Consider the following 21594-nt stretch of genomic DNA (forward strand, 5'->3'; position numbering starts at 1 on the left):
TGTGCACAATGTCACAGAAAGTGAGGCTTTTCAGGACTACATGCATGGCATTCAAGCCGAACTTTTAGTAGTCCCATTTTGCTGGTCTGCTCATATGTCACTATCCAACATTATAAAGTGTAGTGACTATAGCTATCCGCAGTTGAGGGTACTCTTTAGTTGGTAGCCCAGACATGTGGTTCTTAAATAAATGGCTTGTTAGGATGTCATTTTATTTTATGTTTTTACAGACAGGGTCTTGCTCTGTTGCTCAGGCTGGAGTACAGTGGCACAATCACAGTTCACTGCAGCCTTGAGCTCCCGGGCACAAGCGAACCTCCCACCTCAGCCTCTCAAGTAGCTGGGACTACAGGTACACACTGCCATGCCCAACTAATTTTGATTTTTCATTTTTTGTAAAGATGGGGTCTCGCTTTGTTGCTGTTATTACTCCATGTTCACACTGTTATGAAGGAATACCCGAGACTGGGTAATTTATAAAGAAAAGAGGTTTAATTGACTCACAGTTCCACATGGCTGGGGCAACTTACAGTCATGGTGGAAGGCACCTCTTCACAGGGTGGCAGGAGAGATAGTGAGTGCTGAGCAATGGGGGAAAAGCCCCTTATAAAACCATCAGAACTTGTGAGAACTCACTCACTATCACAAGAACAGCATGGGGGTTACTGCCCCCATGATTCAATCACTCCCACCAGGTCCCTCGCACAACACCTGGGGATTATGGGAACTACAATTCAAGATGAGATTCAGGTGGGGACACAGTCAAACCATCTCTGTTGCCCAGGCTGGTCTCAAGTTCCTGGCCTCAAACGATCCTCTTGCCTCGACTTCCCAAAGTGCCGGGAAGGTATCAGCCACCGTCCCCAACTTAGGAATTCATTTTAAATGCCTTCCAGTATTATGCTGCTGCTAAAAATGCAGTTCTAAAAAGTATACCCAAAACACCAAAAATATTTATGCAATATAACATTAATTAACAAGGGAAGAATTCAAAATATACACAGTATAAATATAACAATGTAAAAAATATATGCAGGTGGGAGGTAACAAGTAAAAACAAACTGTACTGGAGTAGGGTGACTTTAAAAATAAAATCTCTTATTTCCTACATTAGTTATTTGCTACAAATGTTTTTGTTTTTTTTTTTTTTTGCCTGGGATTAATCATCAGTAGGTGGAAGTTTGTAGAAAAACATTTAATAGCCACAAAATGAACCACAAATGTGGCTAAACATGCCAGCTACATGACTTTTTTTGTTTTTGTTTTTGTTTTTGTTTTTTCTGAGACAAAGTCTTGTTCTGTTATCCAGGCTGGAATGCAATGGCGTGATCTCGGCTCACTGCAACCTCCGCCTCCCAGGTTCAAGTGATTCTCCTGGCTCAGTCCCGAGTAGCTGGAACTACAGGCAAGTGTCACCACTCCTGGCTAAATTTTTTTTTGTATTTTTAGTAGAAATAGGGTTCTGGCATGTTGGCCAGGCTAATCTCGAACTCCTCACCTTGAGTGATCTACCCATCTTGGCCTCCCAAAGTGCTGGGGTTACAGGTGTGAGCCACTGAGCCTGGCCTACATGACTGCTTTTCAAGTGAAATGTTTTAACATGTTAAGAGGCTAAGCACAAAAGTAGCAATCAAGTGTTGGTTAAACACTTTGGAATATTATTTGATTTAAACATTTCTTTCAAATGGCATGCAAGAAATGGCTTAGGGGTTCTCAGGACTGAGGAATCAGGATGGGAACTTGATAACAGGGACCTTAGGTTGAAAGACATTGTTCTAAAATAAGGTGCTTTCCTGGCATGGGAAGCAAATGCTGGGTTTTACAAGACCACAAGTGAGGCAGTGCCTTTGACTTGGCATTATCTACTGTGGCAACAAGCAGCAAGGTCATGATATGGTTCCTGGTGGAATAGCCTTGCTTTTTGGAACAAAAATTCCCACAAATTACCCACATATCAAAGTTATCCGCTAGCTAATGAACATGAAAGTTTTCTAGCAAATAAAACACGCATATCACAAAGCACTTTCTTTAAAAGAAAACACAAAGAAGCGAAAGAGAAAAGAAGCTGATGAGAGTGAAGCCTGATTTAGCAGATAAGTTTATTCGACATAGTGCATGATTCAAAGCATCTGATACTCCATAGCCAACAAGGTTTCCTATTTCCTATTACAAAATACTGGATACCCTGAATATAGCTAATTCAAGGTCCTCATTCCTTTTTTCCTATATCTAGAATTAAACAGGTTTCCCCATTTAGCACACATTTCACATTCACTGAAGGCTTTGGGGAGAGGGGGAAACAGAGCTTATGACTGCCCCTCTGAACCAAAGGCACTTAATGTTAAAAGATAAAGCACAGTAGAGTCACCCCACAGACATTCCTGTGTGTTCAATGGCTGAACTTCAGCATACCATCACTGGTCCACGTGGGATTCATCGTAACAATGTAAAAGACACTGATTTCCTTGGAAAAACAAAGTGCAGTATGAATATAAAGGAGCCACCACCCCCCTTTTCTGAAAATAATACATAAGAGAACTCTTACTTTACATGATTAGTATCACTCAAGGTTCACACATGGAAAAAAATAGCTAAAAAATAATCTATCATAAATTCTCACTATGAAGTCACAATAGAATCTGATATCCTTTTTAGAACTGGCGAGTTGGAGAGAAACCCAGAGGTCATGCTGTCCATCCCTTCATTTGAGAGGGGAGGGCACTTGAGGCCCAGGAAGGTCAAGTGTCGGACCTGGGGTCTAACCCCTGTAGCAGAGCCTGCGTAGGGCGCGGGCCTCCTGAAGCCTAGATCAGGGTTCCCTCCACTCCCCTTCCTCTTTAAAGACTCTCAAAAGTAAAATATGGCGATGATCTCCAAAGATGCACCACACAATAAAGCACATGCACTGACCCAGGTCAGCAATTTGGTCTCACAAGGCGGTTCCTTTGGCCATTGGGTAGGTATGTAACCCACCTCAGGGTGGGAATTCTTTGCGTGGCATCATTCAGAGTTCTGAGGGAAGCCCATTGTAGGTCAGACACAACTCCTTCTTGGACTGGGGAAGACTCTCCTTGGTTGTCAGTCCATGGTGGGCAGGCAGTTGGCTGCACAGCGGAATCCCAGATTCGAAGCAGAGCTATCAGGTGTGTTCTGGCTCCGAGCAGCACAGCGATACCTGTAACAATAGGACTGTGCAGAGAGAAAAAGCAAGGTAAGTGCTACTGGGACTCTCAGCTGAGGGCTCTAACCCATCAGATGCATGTTGCACCAGCTATAGACAGTGCTTCCCTACAACCCTGCCTGTATGGATACTTAACATGTATGCTTTAAAAAGGGCAGCACATTCAAGAATTAACCACATATTTTCCAACATCCTTTACCTTATAAGTGTAACACAAATATAGTACAAAGATGTTTAGCATTAGATATAACAGCAAAAAAGAAAAATGTAACAACCAAAGATTGCCTAAGTTGAGGCACATCCATATAACAGAAAAGTAAGCAGCCATTGAAAGTCATGTTTTTACATAGTATTTAATGACACAGGAAGTTTTCATGATAAAATGTTAAATGAGGCCAGGTGCACTGGCTCACACCTGTAATCCCAACATTTTGGGAGGCTGAAATGGCAGGACTGCTTGAGGCCAGGAGCTCGAGGCCAGCCTGGGCAACACAGCAAGACCCCATCTCTACAAAAAATTAGCTGAGCATGGTGGTGTGCACCTGTAGTCCCAGCTACTCTAGAGGTTGAAGTGGGAAGATCTCTTGAGCCCAGGTGTTTGAGGCTGCAGTGTACCATCACTGAGCCACTGTACTAAAGCCTGGGTGACAGAGCAAGATCTTGTGTCCAAAAAAAAAAACAGTTAAAATGAAAAAGTCAGTATATGTGGTATGACCACAGAGTAGATAACTACATATGCCAAGAAGAAAAGACTGGAAGATTCCGAATGCACTACAATGTGCACAGTAGTTATCCCTCAAGCAACCTGAGTTTCATATTTCCTACATGAAACCTATGCAGTATTCCTATACAATAAGAATTAATATATATTAATTTTTGAAATTAAACCAAGTAATAAGTGATAGATGGCCACTGAAAAAATATTAAGAACAACACTAAGATATCATTTAATATCTAAATAATATTTATGATATCATTTACTATCTAAATCATATTTATGATATCATTTAATACCAGTAGATCAGCAAAAAATTAAACAACAAGCCTAGGAACATCAAATGTAGGAAAGGCTGTGGGAAAACATTGCTTTTTAAAAATACGTTGCTTTGGGAGTTTAAATCATAGTACCTAATAAAGCTATACAATGTTGTGTGCAGTTTGGTTTACATCTGTGTTATTAAATAAGAGCCAGGCATAAGTACACACATGCACACCAACACAGACCTTCAGCGCCTAGTACATACCAGACATGGGGCTAGGCATCTTCATCTGTTACGTCATTTGATTGTGACAGTCCAGAGAAACTCAATGGCTTACCCGAGATTGCACAGTTATTAAAGAAAGTAGAATTCCAGCTCAGGTCTAACTGTGGTGTGCTTGCTTTCCTAGCAAGATTCTACACTCCATAGGGAAGAGCATCACGACTCATGTCTTCTTTCCCACTGCCCAATACACAAGCCCAGCATGCACTTGTACACTTGCACAAACATAAGAGAGCCTAACGCACATATCCCTGGCTACCTAGCAGGTATTCAGTGATTAACCACGGATTACTTCAAAAACCTCCACATGCCAAAAATAACCACGCATGAAACTCTTGTGCCCTAAGATTGTTCTCCGATCCAAAATAACGGAGAATAAAAATAAACTAGTCATCCTGTGTGCCATGAGCATAAACTCTGAGTTGGCCCAATACAGCTCAAGTCCCTGCAAGTCGGTTAAAGAAGTTTCACAAAGAAACATGTGGAATAACTTTAGAATCTGTGCAGAAGCGGTAATTTGGAGTCGCGGGGAAGATAAGTCAGCATGCAAAAGGTTGTTTTTTTTTAAAATATTCTCTTTTCTCTCAGAAAAGTAAAATGCTTCTTATCTTTATGAAAAGTATCTCTAAAGTTGACACAGAAGTTCTCTGGAGCACTTCTACTGTAAAAATAAAGACAGAGTGCTTTGTCTTCTATAGATAGTGAAATGACAGCAACCAATTTTCTCATTTTCCTTGTGGTCAGTGAAGAATATAACATTAGCAATTCTCAGGTAGACAGAGGGAAGATGAATTTAAAGTGTGCTTGAAACAATTGATAAATTGATGGCATCTCCTACTGTGTGTGATCCGCATGCAATAGAAGCTCTCAAATGACTAGAGGTGACCATGCAGGAAGACACAGCAAAAGCCTCATTCCATGCAGGGCCTACTCATCGGGCTGCTGTGAAACAACAGTGCTTTGGTATTTCTAGAATCAAGTTCCTGTGGATAATCCAGGGCCCCATGCAACCAAGCATGTGTAGCACATTCCACACTGCAGCAAAGATCAGGTTCAGGGGGAGCTACAAAGATGACATGACATTCTTGTCCCATAAACGTACATGCTTTTTTAGAAGGCAAAAATTGACGTGGATGAGATTTCCATGATCATGGCAGTGGTCCTCGGACCTCAGCATACATAAGAATGGCCAATACAGCTTGCTTAAATCCATGTTCCTAGGCCATACATCCAGAAACTCTGATTCAGGAAGTCTAGTATGGGGCCCAAGAACCTACTTCTAACAAGCTTCTAGGTGCCGCTGATGCTACAGGCCCATGAGCCACACTTTGAGTAACAATGGTTTATAGGATTTAGAAGGGAAGTTGAGAGGATAGCAAGGCCACAGCCTGATCATATCAGAGCATGGCTTAATTATTCACTGAATATACGAGAGCTTACAATATGCCAGATGCTATTTTAGGTATGACGGATACAATCAGAACAAGACAAACAAGATACCTGTTATCAGGGAGCTGACATTCAAAAGGGAATTGTCAGACAATAAATAAACGGATACATTCAAGATGGTTTCCAGGAGTAGTCACCTCTGCAGGAAGGAAAATAGGGAAAGAGGACTGAGAGTGACTGGGTGGCTACTTTAGATAGGGTGGTGGTCTGGAAAGGCCTCTCTGAGAAGATCACATGTGGGCTGAGTTGCCCAAAGATCTGCAGCATGAGAATTCCAGGCAAGAGTAATGACCCGCACAAAGGTGGTTAATGATGTCTTTGGGGTAATTGGCTTCCTCACTAAAACAACAAAGGTATTAGCCAGCTTCTAAGCAGGTCTTAGAAACCTTGTGTTCAACTGCAGGAAGATGGTAATAGCCCTGCCAGCATCTGAATGTGGATATACGTTCGCTACATAAATGGGAAAGTTAAGAAATCTCTCCGGTGATAGGGCATAGGACTTAGGTTTTTGTTGAATGGCATATTTCTACCTGTCACTTATCTCTTAAATTATATCAGAAACTATTTTAAGATAAGATGATATTCATATGCCACAAAACCTAGCATATAACAAATCAAATGAACTGTTGGGATCTGCCCAAAGCACTGGGTTAAGGATTCTACAGCTGTGACACAGGATAGTAGAAAAGACATATACAAGAGATTATTCCCAGGGTCATATCTGAAGACCCTGGTATATAAAGAATAATTTCATTCTGGAAAGACAAAAATTAAGTACACAAAAAGTTTGCTGGAATACTATCAATTGTTTTCTTTAGGAAGCATGATGATTTTATTTTCATTTTGATCTTTACTATATATTTTCTAATTTTTATGGTATGAAAATGTTTTCTTTGAATGAAAAGTTTAAAATCAGTGCCTCTCCCTTCCCCACCACAAAAAGTTAGTTCTTTATTAGATCACAGCAATCCCTGAGACTGTCCATTAACCAAAATGATAATAAAGAATTAAACCCTAAAAAGCAAGACTCACTACAAAAGTTAGTGTTGAGGGGTCAGAGCCAGCACTTGAGAAAACAGTCAATTCACACATCATTCCATTTCAAATGCACTCATTCACTCAGCAAACATTTATTAATAAGTCATTTATTTTAAATTCCAACTAATAAAGCACATAATTAAAGAGGTAAATGGCCTCATTATAAATGTCCTCATTGCTCTTTCTTTTCTTCCAACTTTATTTTTAGCACCAAAAGTGGTTCTTAAGGATGTGAGGTCTTTAGGTGGCTGAAAAATGGGTCATTCTATTAATTAAGAACAGGGAAAGTGGGAAGGACTTGTTTTAGTCCTACTTCATTAAGATGGCTAATTACTGAGTGAAATTGATCTCCATGTCTGTGCTAAGAATGAGATCCTGGACTTGGGCACATTCCATTTAAGATAATGACTTATCAGCCTTGGGGCTTCAAAGTCAAGGGGAACAACAATATGCTTTTTATGAGAGGGAGACTTTTAGGGACAAAGGGCATTTTAAAGATAATTGTAACTCATGTTAAACAAAATCATTACAGAGAACGCCACAACAGAACAGAGGTCTCAATTTCCCATCCATTGCTCTTGCCACTAACACTAGACCGACTCCTTTCGCTCTTCATCTTGGTAGGACGGTGAGGATTTCCTTAATGTTGTAGGCTGAGCTAAAGACCCAGAGGGATTAATCTAACAACATCAACAACAGTGAGTATTTCTTGAGTACTTACTATGTGAACTGTTCTAAGAACTTCTATGTATTAATTCACTTAATCCTCTCAACAATCCTATCAGATAGGCATTATTAGTATCTGCACTGTATACATGAGGAAAAATTGAGGCACACAGATGTTAATAGTGTGCCTAAGGTCACATGGTTTATAAATGGTGGATCCAAGGTTCCAGCCTATTCAATCTGATTCCAAAGTCTGCACCCTTAACCAGATGACATGTTGCCTCATAGTTTTTCTTTCTGTGCCCCCATCTCCTTATTGAAGCTATACTTTGGATAGATTTTCAAAAAATTATGAATGATCATCAGAATTTACTTTAGCCAGGCAGGCCGGGCATGGTGGCTCATGTCTATAATCTCAGCACTTTGGGAGGCCAAGGTGGGAGGATCACTTAAGGTCAGGAGTTTGAGACCAGCCTGGCCAATTTGGCGAAACCCCATCTCTACACAAAAATTAGCCAGGCGTGGTGGCACACACCTGTAATCCCAGCTACTCAGGAAGCTGAGGCAGGAGAAATGCTTGAACCTGGGAGGCGGATGTTGCAGTGAGCCTAGATCATGTCACTGCACTCCAGCCTGGGTGACAGAGTAAGATTCTGTCTCAAAAAAAAGAATTTACTTTAGCCAGGCAAACTGGTGTTGGCCCATGATCAAAAATAAGTTATCATCTAAGCAAGAAAATTTTTTAAAAAATGAATTATAACATTATTCTTTCTTTTTATGATTTTTTTCCTTTTATGGATTTTCACCTATGGCATGAACATTGCTTTTGACTGTCTAGTTGGGAGTTTATTAGTTGGTTCCTTCTTCAAAAAAGAAGACGGGAAATAATCTAATTATAATAAAGATGATGCTGATAGGAGCAACTAACTTTTACTGAGCCTTCACCATAAGCTAAGCACAGTACCAAGAACTTATATATGTCGGTTCATTTACTCCTCATCAGAACCTTATAATGGGTACAATTATAGTATGTTATAAATGTAAACACTGAGGCTTAGAAAGATTAAGTAATTTGCCGAAGCTCACATACCTGGCAAGAAACAGATACAGAACTCCAATCCAGATGTAATTCCGTAATCCACATCTCAGTAATTTAGTAAAAGCTGTCACTCTTCATCTACTGGAAAGGCTAAGCACTCTGAAAATAATTCACAAACAACAACCTGTGCTATTTTTCTAACCTTACAGATATAACCAGACTGATATTAAAGACCAACCTAATAAACAATTCACTTGACCAAGATCCTGGAAGTACCATTTCTCTATGGAAAATCCTGTGGATCCCACTCAGTTTTGTCACTCTGCTATTCTCCTCTTCTAAAAGGTTATCCCCATCACATGGAAACTGACTAAATTAAAACAAATCCTTCAAGTAAGCTAAGAAAAGATAAAAATGCATAATATAGACTTTAAATCAACCACTAAAATTATAAAACAAAGAGTTACAGCTAATAAGCATAAGGAGAGAAAACGGGGCGATAAAAACTACGTAATCGAAAAGAAGACAAACAGAGAACAAGAACAGGTGAGACAAAGAGAAAAAAAATCAAGATGGCACATTTCAACCCAACCATACCAAAAACCACATTAAAAATAAATGGTCTAAACACCCAATGAAAGGCAGAGATTATGCCAATAAATACAATAACTCAAATGAAATGGACAAATTCCTTAAAAGATACAAACTACTAGAATGTACTGAAGAAGAAGCAGATAAACTGTATAGTCCTACATCTATTTAAAAAATTAGGCCTATAGTAAAATTTAAAAAAAAAAAAAGGGCATATGGGCTCACACCTGTAGTCCCAGCCACTCAGGAGGCTGAGGCAGGACAATTGCTTGAGTTCAGAACTTCGACCCTGTCTCTAAATTAATTAATTGTTAAAACTCTTGGCCCAAATGCATTCACCAAGGAATCCTATCAAACATTTCAATAATAACACTAATTCTACATAAACTCTTGCAAAAAATTTAAAATAAGTTAATATTTAACAACTCAATCTATGAAGTCAGCATACCCTGAAACCAAAATTAGACAGACATTACAAGAAAACACAGAATAAACTAGATTCAAAAATACTCATAATTTTTGCAAATCAAATCCAAAATGTGTAAAAAAGATAATACATCATGACTAAGTGGAATGATACATATCCCAGGAATGCAAGGATAGCTTAATATTTGAAAATCAATGTAATTCACCATATGAACAGATAGGAAAAGCAAAATCATATTATCATCTCAATAGATGCAGAAAAAGCTCCCAGCAAAATCTACATCCATTGCTGATAAAAAACTCACAAAAAATTAGCAATGGGAAAAAAACTTTCTCAAGCTGTAACGGGCATGTGTCTATGAAAAAGCTACTTCTAATACATACCCAATTTTGAAAAACTGAATGTTTATTCCCTAAGATCAAGAATGAGGTATGAATGTCTACTCTTACCATTCCTATTCAACACTATACTGAAGGTTCTAGCCAATGACATACCGCAAGAAAAGTTATAAAAGGCATCTAGATTAAAAAGGAAGAACTGTTGATGTTCACAGATCATATGATCAGCTATGTAGAAAATATACAATTTACAAAAACATTACTAGAACTAATAAATGAGTTTTGCAAGGTTGCAAGACTCAAGATGAACATACAAAAATCAGTACCATGTAAGTGTGCTTAATAAAGCATGTAGGAGGTCAAAAGATATTTTTAAAGAATCTGCTGGGAAGCTTATAACAATGTAGATTACAAATAAGCTAAAAATTATGAAACATGAAAGTAGATACATTCATATGCATGGAATTAGGACAGTTAATGTTCTTTACTTGCTTAAAAATGTTTTTTACAAGCTTCTGTTACCCCATTTATTCTTGATGAAAAATCTTCTGGTCCTCAATTACTTAGAAAGTAAATGGATTCTAAATTTAGAAAAGTGCCATATGCCAGAGACATAAATGGTGGCAATTAGGATTTTGAGATACTACTGTACAAAGAGAGATTCACCTGTTTTCCATGGAAGTCTGATTCCCTGGCAAGAAGATCCAGGTACATTTGTAGCAATAACTTCAAACAGAGAAGCAATCTGGGATTAAAGACTCTGATGTATACATGAACATGTAAATATATTGGGAAGACCTGGGACAATGCTTTTAATTTAAAATTACAACTAGAATTTTAGGCCAGGTGCAGTGGCTGATGCCTATAATCTCAACACTATGGGAAGCAAAGGCAGGAAGAATTTCCTGAGCCCAAATGTTCAAGACCAGCCTAGGCAACATGGCAAGACCCCATCTCTAAAAACAATTTAAAAATTAGCCAAGTTACTTAGGAGGCTGAGATGGGAAGATTGCTTGAGCCCAGGAGGTCGGGGCTGTAGTGAGTTGTGATTGTGCCACTGCACCTCAGCCTGGGTGAAGAGTGAGACTCTGTCTCAAAAAAAAAAAAAAAACATTTCATGAAAATAAATTGGCCTACATCTTGTTACCAATGTAGGTCTAAAGCATCAATTGAGCTCTGCTCTATGAACTTCTACCTGAATCACTGGATTAAAAATTCTAAGAAATACAGAAGATACACATACATACAAACTCAGACATATATATAAAATCTAGAGAGATTTGCTTTAGGCTAGTGATTACCGAACTTGGCTGTATGTTTTCATCACCTGGAGAGCTTTAAAAAATCCAATGCCCAGCTCACACTGAAGAAAAATCAAATCAGAATGGGGGTGAGTGAGGAGACAGACATCAGTATTTTATATAGCTCCCAGATGATTACAATGTGGAATAAAGTTTGAGAACCACTGTTTAAGACAAAATTTGATAATGCCATCCTTATCAAATTAGTAACTTAATTTGGAGCCATTATAGGTGGTTTTAAGTCTCTAACCACCTGGACTGAATAAATTACTAGGGGAAGCTTTGCGGCAACAACAATCTGCAAAATGCCATCTCTGCACAGGGATAGAAAGCTGGAGTTCAGGAGACGTGAAAAATATATGACTCAAAGAAAAAAGGGAAGGGATGGTATTCTATTTCCAAATTCCTTATAAAGCTTATTTAGGAAACACCAAGTCACTCTAACTGATGAAGAAAGCCAGCTCAGACACTAAAATCATAGCCCAAAGAGAAGAAACACTCTCTGGGAATGATGCTTATTTCACAAGGCACACTTTGTACCTAGAACACGGGATGCTTCCATTTCAGTATATCACAATCTGCCCTCCACACATAACTCTCACCTGAATCTCAACAGAAAATCCAGAAATGTACAGGATTCTCAAATAAATTAAGGGTGTGCTTTCAGACTTACATGCTGGAAAAGTTATATACACCCACCCCCATGCAGTTCATGGGACAACAAAGGTCTCTCAAAGGGACAAGATTCAATAGATGAAATTTGGTTGACAATAGCTCATTCACAACCTCTGTTACTTGTGTTACCTTTCTCCATGCTTGTAACCAAATTTGAGATGACTGTCCTCCTTTTTTTCTGGTTTCAGTGGGGTTAGGTATGCATTCACAGAAGTGCATGAGACATTTGGGGCCATCATTTACAATGAATCCATAAAACTGCTATCAGAACAAGAACAGCAAAACAGTTTAGTGACATGACTTACCCTATGGCACATGTAGGATCCACCTTTCTTCACCCGGTCTTTCCCAGAAGGGGGACCTTTCTACAGATGAAGAAAAAAGGCTATGTTAGACCATAAGGCAAAGCTGCCCCTTACACAGTGGGAGAGAATCCACTTTGATCCAACCAGCTCTCTCATGGTTGCCTAAACTCTCCACAATGCATTTCCACCCCTAGGCTTTGTATCTGTATTCATGGGCCCTCCCAAATGCCCACATCCCCAAATCCTACCCATCTTCTAAGGCCCACCTCAAGTTTCCACTCTTTGGTGAAGTCTTCGTGAGTACAGGAAGCAATCCTGTCTCTAAGTCCCTATAGCATTTCTTGCCTAGATGACTAATAAGCTGCTTGGCTGCACCTCTTACCATGTCATGATGCAAATTTATCCTGTATTATAACTGGTTTACACATCTACACTGACAAGCCTCTTTGAATTACATGGTATTTTTTGAAAAATTTTTCTTGAGACAGGGTCTCCTTCTGTCACCCAGGCTGGAGTGCAGTGGTGTGATCACAGCTCACTACAGCCTCCTTGACCACTTGGGCTCAAGCAATCCTCCCTCCTCAGCCTCCCAAGTAGCTAGAACCACAGACATGAACCACCATGCCCAGCTAATTTTTAAAAATTATTATTTGTAGAGACAGGGTCTCGATATATTGCCCAGGCTGGTCTTGAACTACTGAGCTCAAGTGACCCTCCTACTTCAGCCTCCCAAAGTGCTGGGATTAGAGGCATGCAACACCATGCCAGGCCAGAATTATATGTTTTTATAATCCCACTGTGTAACACTTAATAAATACTTTGCTGATTGAATGAAAGAGTTTGCTTGTTAGCCTTAAAAAAAATTTAGGTGTGCTTTATTGAGATATAATTAATATACAGTAAAATTCATCCTTTTTAAGTGCACAGTTCCAGTGAGTTTTGACAAACATATATAGTCATGTAACCACTACCACAATCAAGATATAGAACATGGTTTATCTTGAAGAAAAAAAAAAAAAAGACACATATACGTACTATGAACCAGGCATAGTTTGAGCACTTTACAAATATTAACTCAGGTATTCTCCATCCAACCTTGGAGGTAGGTTAAGTTACTGGCAAAATAAGTGGCACAGCCAGGCAGCCTTGCTCCAGAGTCCATGTTCTGAGGCACTCCACTGGGCTCCCACTTAGAGATAATAAGTGTAGGAAATTAGGCAGTGCTTAAAAGGAGGCAAGAAAGAGCAGTGTCTACCACTGTAATGAGAATTAAGATCTACACAGAGCCAGTATAATGGCAAGACTTTTTTCTAGGAAGGATTTCAGATAAAAGTTCAAAGGAAATGAAAATCCTAAAGCATCAGTTGCCAAGATAAAAGCCTCAACATCAAGTAAGCAATACACAGCATCTGAGAGGTACCAATAAATAGGCTCTAATAAGTCAGAACCGTATCAGGGGAGTCTGTGGGGAGAGGGATTTATCTCCTTTTTTTTGTTCAAAAAGACAATCACACACCTGTCAACTATTTACTCCAAAAAACACAAGAAGCCGGGACAACCCCGCTCCTATCTTAGTTTTTCCTTTTCCTGTGACACAAAAGTGCCCTTACTTAAGTGGCAAAAGTTAAAAGAATCACGGTTTCTCCAAGCATGGCTAATGTACTTTCTTGCAAATGTAAACCATGTGGGCAGAAGTACACATTATCTTCTAAGCATTTCCAGGTACAGATGCTCCTTAGCATGGGATTAGGTCCTGTCCTGATAAATACATCATAAGTTGAAAATATTATTAAGTCAAAAATGCATTCAATACTCCTAACCTACCCAATATCGCAGCTTAGCCTAGCCTACCTTAAACATGTTCAGAACACTTATGTTAGTCTGTAGTTGGGCAAATCATCTAACAACACAAAGCCTATTTTATAATAAAGTGTTGAATATATCATGTAAATTACTGAATACTGAACTGAAAGTGGAAAACAGAATGGTTGTATGGATACTTAAATCACAGTTTCTATCGAAGGCATATCACTTTTGCACAATTGGAAACTCAAAAAAAAAAATCTTAAGTCAAACCATTTTAAGTAGGGAACTGTCTGTGCTTAGAAACGATCACAGACAAAGCCATTGGCTATTCCTCCTTCAACTGCGGGGCTACAATATTTCCAAGGCCTTAAATGCTTAATGTTACATTAATAAAGTTTTGTTAATTATAAACAGGCACACTGCAAACGTGAAAAGCTACATGTCAAAATAATGGCTGGCAGCAGTTTTCTTCCCAGGAACATCTAGAATCTGACAAACATTCTGAGTCAGTTTATTACTCTATAAAAGTAAGACAATTACCAAGAATTCACTGTAGCAGCAACGAAAGCATTTATAATTGTGGAACTCTCCCATATAACGGCCACACTCTCCTACACTGTTTCTTGCTTAACAATTCTTGCATTACACTGCTTTAGGTGGTTCTCTGCATGCTCTGTTACAATGTATCAAATTGTGATTCAAGTCTCTCACAGTATCTGCTAGCCTGCAATTTAGACTCCTCAAGTAGATCTAGGAACAAGAAGGGGCTGATTTGCCAATGGGATGGCATGGGAACAAAATAATTCCCTTTCATCATCAACTTCAATGAACTAAGTCTGCAATCAATAACTATGACACTTATCACAGTGACGCGAGTACTAATGACAGTCATCCCAGGCTGACACAACTGTATCCCCTAACCCAGTCCTCAATTTAGGTGACTGCTCAGCTGCTTCTTATAAATAAAACTATTTTTGCTAGCAAACAACATGATAATTACCTAAAACTGTTTGAAATGCTTGCCACTTTGCCAAAAAACAGAAAAATTACTAGGAGGGTGTAGTGGGTTGAAGAGTGTTCCCAAAATTAATGTTCATTCACAGCCCTAGTATCTGACCTGATTCAGAAATAGGAACTTTGCAGACTTGTAATTTTTGTAATTAATATAAGATCATATTGGATTAGGGTGGGCCCTAAATCCAATGACTGGTGTCCTTATAAGATGAGGAGAGGATGCATAGAGGAACACAGAGAAGTCTATGTGGTGATGGAGGCAGGGACTGGAGTGAGGTGGCTACAAGCCAAGGAATGAGAAGGATTCCTGGAAGCCACCACGAAGGATCTTCCCTTAAGAGAATCCAGATGGGGTATGGCACAGCCAGCACCTTGATTTCAGACTGCTAGCCTCCAGAACTGTGAGAGGATAAATTTCTGTTGTTTCAAGACACTATGTGTGGGAGTCTGAGGCGGGCGGATCATGAGGTCAAGAGATGGAGCCCACCCTGGCCAATATGGTGAAACCCCATCTCTACTAAAAATACAAAAATTAGCTGGTCATGGTGGCACACACCTATAGTCCCAGCTACTTGGGAGGCTGAGGCAGGAGAATCACTTGAATCCGCAAGGCGGAGGTTGCAGTGAGCCGAGATCATGCCACTGCACTCCAGCCTGGCAACAGAGTGAGACTCCATCTCAAAAAAAAAAAAAAAAAAAAAAAAGACACTAAGTGTGTGGTAATTTGTTATGCAACCCTAGCAGACTAATCCGGAGAGTTGGGGAAGAGGGGTATCTCCATTCCCATTTGTGAAAGATAACATTAATAAATCAAAATTAACACTGTCTCTCATGATCAAGTTTATTACTGCAGGCTAAAACAACTTAAGTGGCTATTGGTGGTGGTGTTTAAACACCTCATCTGTTTGCCTGTATACTGCAGCAGGAAGAGCGGCTGCAGGGCCCTACCACCTCCACCTCCTGTGCTCAAGAGTCTCAGGCATGCATAAGAATCCACTTGGAATTAACCTAGATATCCATCTGCAGTGGACTGGATAAAGAAAACGTGGTACATATATAACATGGAATACTACACAGCCATAAAAAAGAATGAATCATGTCCTTTGCAGCAACATGAATGGAGCTGGAGGCCCTTATTATCCTATGTGAATTAATGCAGGAACAGAAAACCAAATACTGCATGTTCTCACTTATAAATGGGAGCTAAACATTGCATATACCTGGAGACATAGAAGAGAACAATAGACACTGGGACCTATTTGAGCAAGGTGGAGGGTGAGAGGAGGATGCGGACTGAAAAACTACATACTGAGTATTATGCTGATTACCTGGGTGACAAAATTATCTACACCAAACCCCCACAGCCCACAATTTACCCATGTAACAAACCTGCACATCCATCCTTTGCACTTAAAATGAAAGTTGGAAAGAAAAAAAAAGTCTCAGTGGAAAAACATATGGAACATAGGGACTCTGCCAATAACCAGGCAGGAACCATCGTAAATGCTGTCTCCAAGGGTACTATTGCCTGTAACTGCTCTAGTCTCATAGACACGAAAATATTTACATATCTCCAATGCTTGCGTGGTTGCAAGAACAGCAAAACACACAGGTTTCTACATAACAGTCCCAATAATCTCAAAAGGCCAAGGTACAGCTGAAGTTCTCAGGAAAAGTGATGAAGAAGCAACACTCAGCATTAGTGCAGAGAAATCGACCCCTGTTTAAAACACCTGGGAAGGCATGTAAGTCTTTAACGATGAGTTGAATCCACTGGAGATGCCACAGAACCACGTATCAGTGGGACAGGCTTGTTTGGAGGAGGAATGAGTCTGTAAGGAAGAGGGGTGGCCAGCCTGCTCATGGCTACCAGGACATCTTTCACAGCACAACGACTGCACTCTATGTAGTCAAGAGGCATTTCCCTTTCCTTCGTCATTCCCAATACATTGACAAGGAAAGCAACAGAAGGGATGGAGAGTGTGACAAATTTCCATCACTCAGCAAACAGTCAAAAGGCACCACTAGTGACCTGGATGAGACTAGAGACTATTATTCTAAGTGAAGTAACTCAGGAATGGAAAACCAAACATCATATGCTCTCACTCATAAGTGGGAGCTAAGCTATGAGGATGCAAAGGCGTAAGAATGACACAATGGACTTTGGGGACTCGGGGAAAGGGTGGGAAGGGGATGAGGGATAAAAGGCTACAAATCGGGTGCAGTGTATACTGCTTGGGTGGGGGTGCACCAAAATCTCACAAATCACCACTAAAGAACTTATCCGTGTAACCAAATACTACCTGTTCCCCAATAACCAATGGAAATTAAAAAAATTAAAACAAATAATAAACATGTTATTTGACACAATCCATAGTAATGAAATGCTAAGCACCCATTAAAAAGAATGAGGCACTTCTGTATGTTTACACTTTACTATCATTTTTTACGAAGAAAATAACAGCATCAAGCATTTATTCTGACTTCCTCACAGAAACTATGCCTCAGGAAAATAGAAGAGTTATGAGTGAATGTTCTTTATAGAGGAATTCCAGATAATTAATGCAGAAAGAGTAATCGAATATCACTATTTCAAAAATCTTGGCCAGGTGCAATGGCTCATGCCTGTAATCCCAGCACTTTGGGAGGCCAATGTGGGAAGATTGCTTGAGCCCAGGAGTTCAAGATCGGCCTGGGCAACATGGTGAAACCTCATCTCTACAAAAAATACAAAAGTAAGCCGGGCGTGGTGGGGCACGCCTGCAGTCCCAGCTACTCAAGAGGCCGAGGCAGGAGAACCACTTGAGCCTGGGAGGCAGAGGTTGCAGTGAGCAGTGACTGCGCCACAGTATTACAGCCTATACAAGAGGAATGAGAAACTCCATCTCAGGAAAACAAACAAACAAACAAACAAACAAACAACTCTCCTAAAGAACTGAATCTAGGCAATGAGTATCAACGGCTGCTAAAATCAGTGAGTGAAAGGCTAATGAAGAACCTTGTAATGGATGGTTCAGACTGACAATGCCTACTTAAATACTGATCAATCTTATTAACAAGAATAATCTTATCAGTGTCACAATAAGAGCCATACATAATATGCCTCCTGATATGATATAAAGAATGTACACAGCCCTATGAAGTATTTTTAATTACTCTTATACATACACACACACATACATGCACACACGCCACACACACACACACACACACACATCCTACCTAAAGCCTAAATATAATCAAGACTTTAAATCTAAACAAAGATTGTAGGAAATACAAGGGGTAGAAGAATATACTAAAATGATTCCACAAAGATGGAACGAACAAAACCCAGGCCACGGGAAATTCTTTTAAAAATAGATCATTTGTGGTGATTCCTCAATGATCTAGAACCAGAAATACCATTTGACCCAGCAATCCCACTATTGGGTTATACCCAAAGGATTATAAATCATTCCACTATAAAGACATATGCACATGTATGTTTATTGTAGCACTGCTCATGATAGCAAAGACTTGGAACCAACCCAAATGCCCATCAATGACAGACTGGATAAAGAAAATGTGGCACATATACACCATGGAATACTATACAGCCATAAAAAAGGACGAGCTCATGTCCTTTGCAGGGACATGGATGAAGCTGGAAACCATCATTCTCAACAAACTAACAACAGAACAGAAAACCAAACACTGCATGTTCTCACTCACAGGAGGGAGTTGAACAATTAGAACACATGGACACAGGGAGGGGAACATCACACATTGGGGCCTGTCAGGGGGTCGGGGACTAGGGGAGGGATAGCATTAGGAGAAATACCCGATGTAGGTGATGGGTTGATGGGTGCAGTAAACCACCATGGCACGTGTATACCTAAGTAACAAACCTGCACATTCTGCACATGTACCCCAGAACTTAGAAAGTATAATAAAAAGAAAAAAAAAAAAGAGATCAGGGCCGGGCGCAGTGGCTCATGCCTATAATCCCAGCACTTTGGGAGGCCAAGGCAGACGGATCACTGGAGGTCAGGAGCTCAAGACCATCCTGGCCAACATGGTGAAACCTTGTCTCTATTAAAAATACAAAAATTAGCCAGTCGTGTTGGTACACACCTGTAATTCCAGCTACTAGGGAGGCTGAGGCAGGAGAATTGCTTGAACCCGGGAGGCGAAGGCTGCAGTGAGCCGAGATTGTGCCACTGCACTCCAGCCTGGGCGACAGAGCAAGACTCCAACTCAAAAATAAATAAATAAATAAAAATAAAAAGAGATCGGACATGTTTTCAACAAATAAATAGCAAGGGGGGGAAAAAGAGAGAAGTTATAAATTGAGAGACTTAAAATATTCTCTGGTCGTGGTGGTGGCATGGGGCAATTCTATATGCCTTGTGGCAGTTTTTGTCCTGGATTATCTTTTGAAGGATGTTTGTGTAACCAACAGTCTCAGAAGATGACAGAAGGCAGGTTTGTTTCCTGGCCAGAACAATAATGTCAAAGGTTGGATATGTTTATTATAAACCTCTTTATAAGACTGGAAGTCTCCTAAGCTCAGGATTCTCCGGCTGTGACAGAGACCTACTGTGTCATCCTTATGGGGCTTGGGGGATAAGGGGAAGCGATGTGAACATGAAGTGCATGTTGCCTGCTGTGCTGTGACTAGAAAAATCTGTAAGTCTGACACAGAAACTTCATGTTTTCTGCCAGCGTTGATGACACTGTGGTGGCCTAACTCATGAGCTTGCAAACACAGTTAAATTTCAGACTCTTCATAGTCTTGACGAAGACATATCAACAAACAAAACGCATAGTATTACTGTCATATATATTACAGTTATATATGTGAAAAACTTAACACAGTGTGACTATTATTGCTTTAAACAATCGTAAGTTTTTTAAAGGAATTAAGTGAAAAAATAAATGCAGTCTTTTCTACTTACCTATTTACCATATTTCCTGCTCGTCAGTTCTGCCTGTGTATCTATCCGAGGTATCACCTAGTGCCAGTCCCTTTCAGTCTAGAAAAACTGCTTAGTATTTCTTAGTATGGCAGATCTGCTAGGAGATTCACTGTCTTTGTTAATCTACAATGACTTTATTTCTCCTTCATTTTAAAATATTAAACCTGTATTATGGGTAACTGTTGATTCACATGAAGATGTAAAAGGTAACAGAGGAACTGGTGTATTCTATATCCAGTTTTCCCCAATGGCACCATCTTCCAAAACTCTGTACTATATCTCAACCAGGATGTTGACATTGACACAGTCAAGACACAGAACATTTCCATCACAAGGATCCCTTATGTTGCCCTTTTATAGTTAAGACCATTTCCTTCCCAACCCTCAACCCCATCTTAACCCCTGGAAAACACTAATCCCTTCCCACTCCTATAATTTTGTCATTTCAAGAATGTTATATTAATATAAATGGAATCATACAGTATGTAAACTTTTGGAACTGGCTTTTTTTCCACTCAGCATAATTCTCCGGAGATTCATCCAGGTTGCTCTGCGTACCAACAGTTTATCCCTTATTACTATTGAGTAGTATTCCATGGTGTGGGTGTATCAGTTTGTCTAAATATTCACCCACTGAAGGACATTTGGGCTGTTTCTAGTTTTTTTTTTTTTTTTGGCTATTACGAATAAAGATGCTATGTACAGGTTTTTGTATGAACATAAGTTTGCATCCCTTTGGAATCAATGCCAAAGGAGGGCATATAGTGGTCGAATGTTTACTTTCTTTTCTTTCTTTTTTTTGAGACAGAGTCTCTCACTCTGTCACCCAGGCTGGAGTGCAGTGGCGTAATCTTGGCCCATTCCAAACTCCACCTCCCGGGTTCAAGCGATTCTCCTGCCTCAGCCTCCCGAGTAGCTGGGATTACAGGCACATGCCACCAGGCCCAGCTAATTTCTGTATTTTTAGTAGAGACGGGGTTTCACCATGTTAGCCAGGTTGGTCTCGAACTCCTGACCTCATGAGATTAGCCTGCCTTTGCCTCCCAAAGTGCTAGGATTACAGGAGTGAGCCGCTGTGCCCAGCCGAATGTTTAGATTTTAAAGAAAACGTCAAACTGTTTTCCAGAATGGCTGTACTCTGTCACATAACCACCAGCAATGGATAAATGATCCAGTTTCTCTGTATCCTAGCCAGTCACTACTTTTTAATTTTAGCCATTCTGATAGGTGTGTAGTTGTATCTCATTATGGATTTAATTTGTATTTCTCCAGTGCTAATGATGGTGAGCATCTTTTCATGTGCTTACGTGCCATCTGTATATCTTCTTCTGTGAAGTGTCTCTTCATGTCTTCTGCACATGTTCTAATTGGATTGCTTGGTTTTTTACTGTTGAGTGTTGAGTTTTTTATATATTGTAAATATATATGGCTTTTGTCAGATATATGGGTTGTGAATATTTTCTCCCACTCTGTAGCTTGCCTTTATATACTCTTAACAGGCTCTTTCACAGAAAAGAAGTTCTAATTCTCATAAAGTCCAGTTT

General features: G+C 39.8%; 1 protein-coding gene across 2 annotated transcripts in view; it reads right to left on the minus strand.

Moving 5' to 3' along the window:
- Positions 1-2020: 2020 nt before the first annotated feature.
- The window catches only part of SUMF1 (sulfatase modifying factor 1), a 101121-nt gene continuing 81547 nt past the window's right edge, over positions 2021-21594 (minus strand). Inside the window, exons 7-8 of one of the 2 annotated variants that reach the window (XM_058437181.1) lie at positions 12273-12332; positions 2021-3189 (exon numbers count right to left, since the gene is read on the minus strand). In XM_058437181.1, the coding sequence (XP_058293164.1) occupies positions 3079-3189; positions 12273-12332 (171 nt within the window). In that variant the 3' untranslated portion in view covers positions 2021-3078. The remainder of the gene's footprint in view (positions 3190-12272; positions 12333-21594) is intronic. The other variant, XM_032149540.2, reaches the window with a different exon arrangement.

The sequence above is a fragment of the Hylobates moloch genome, unplaced genomic scaffold, assembly GCF_009828535.3.
Source record: "Hylobates moloch isolate HMO894 unplaced genomic scaffold, HMol_V3 SCAFFOLD_4, whole genome shotgun sequence".
NCBI classification, from domain to species: Eukaryota; Metazoa; Chordata; class Mammalia; order Primates; family Hylobatidae; genus Hylobates; species Hylobates moloch.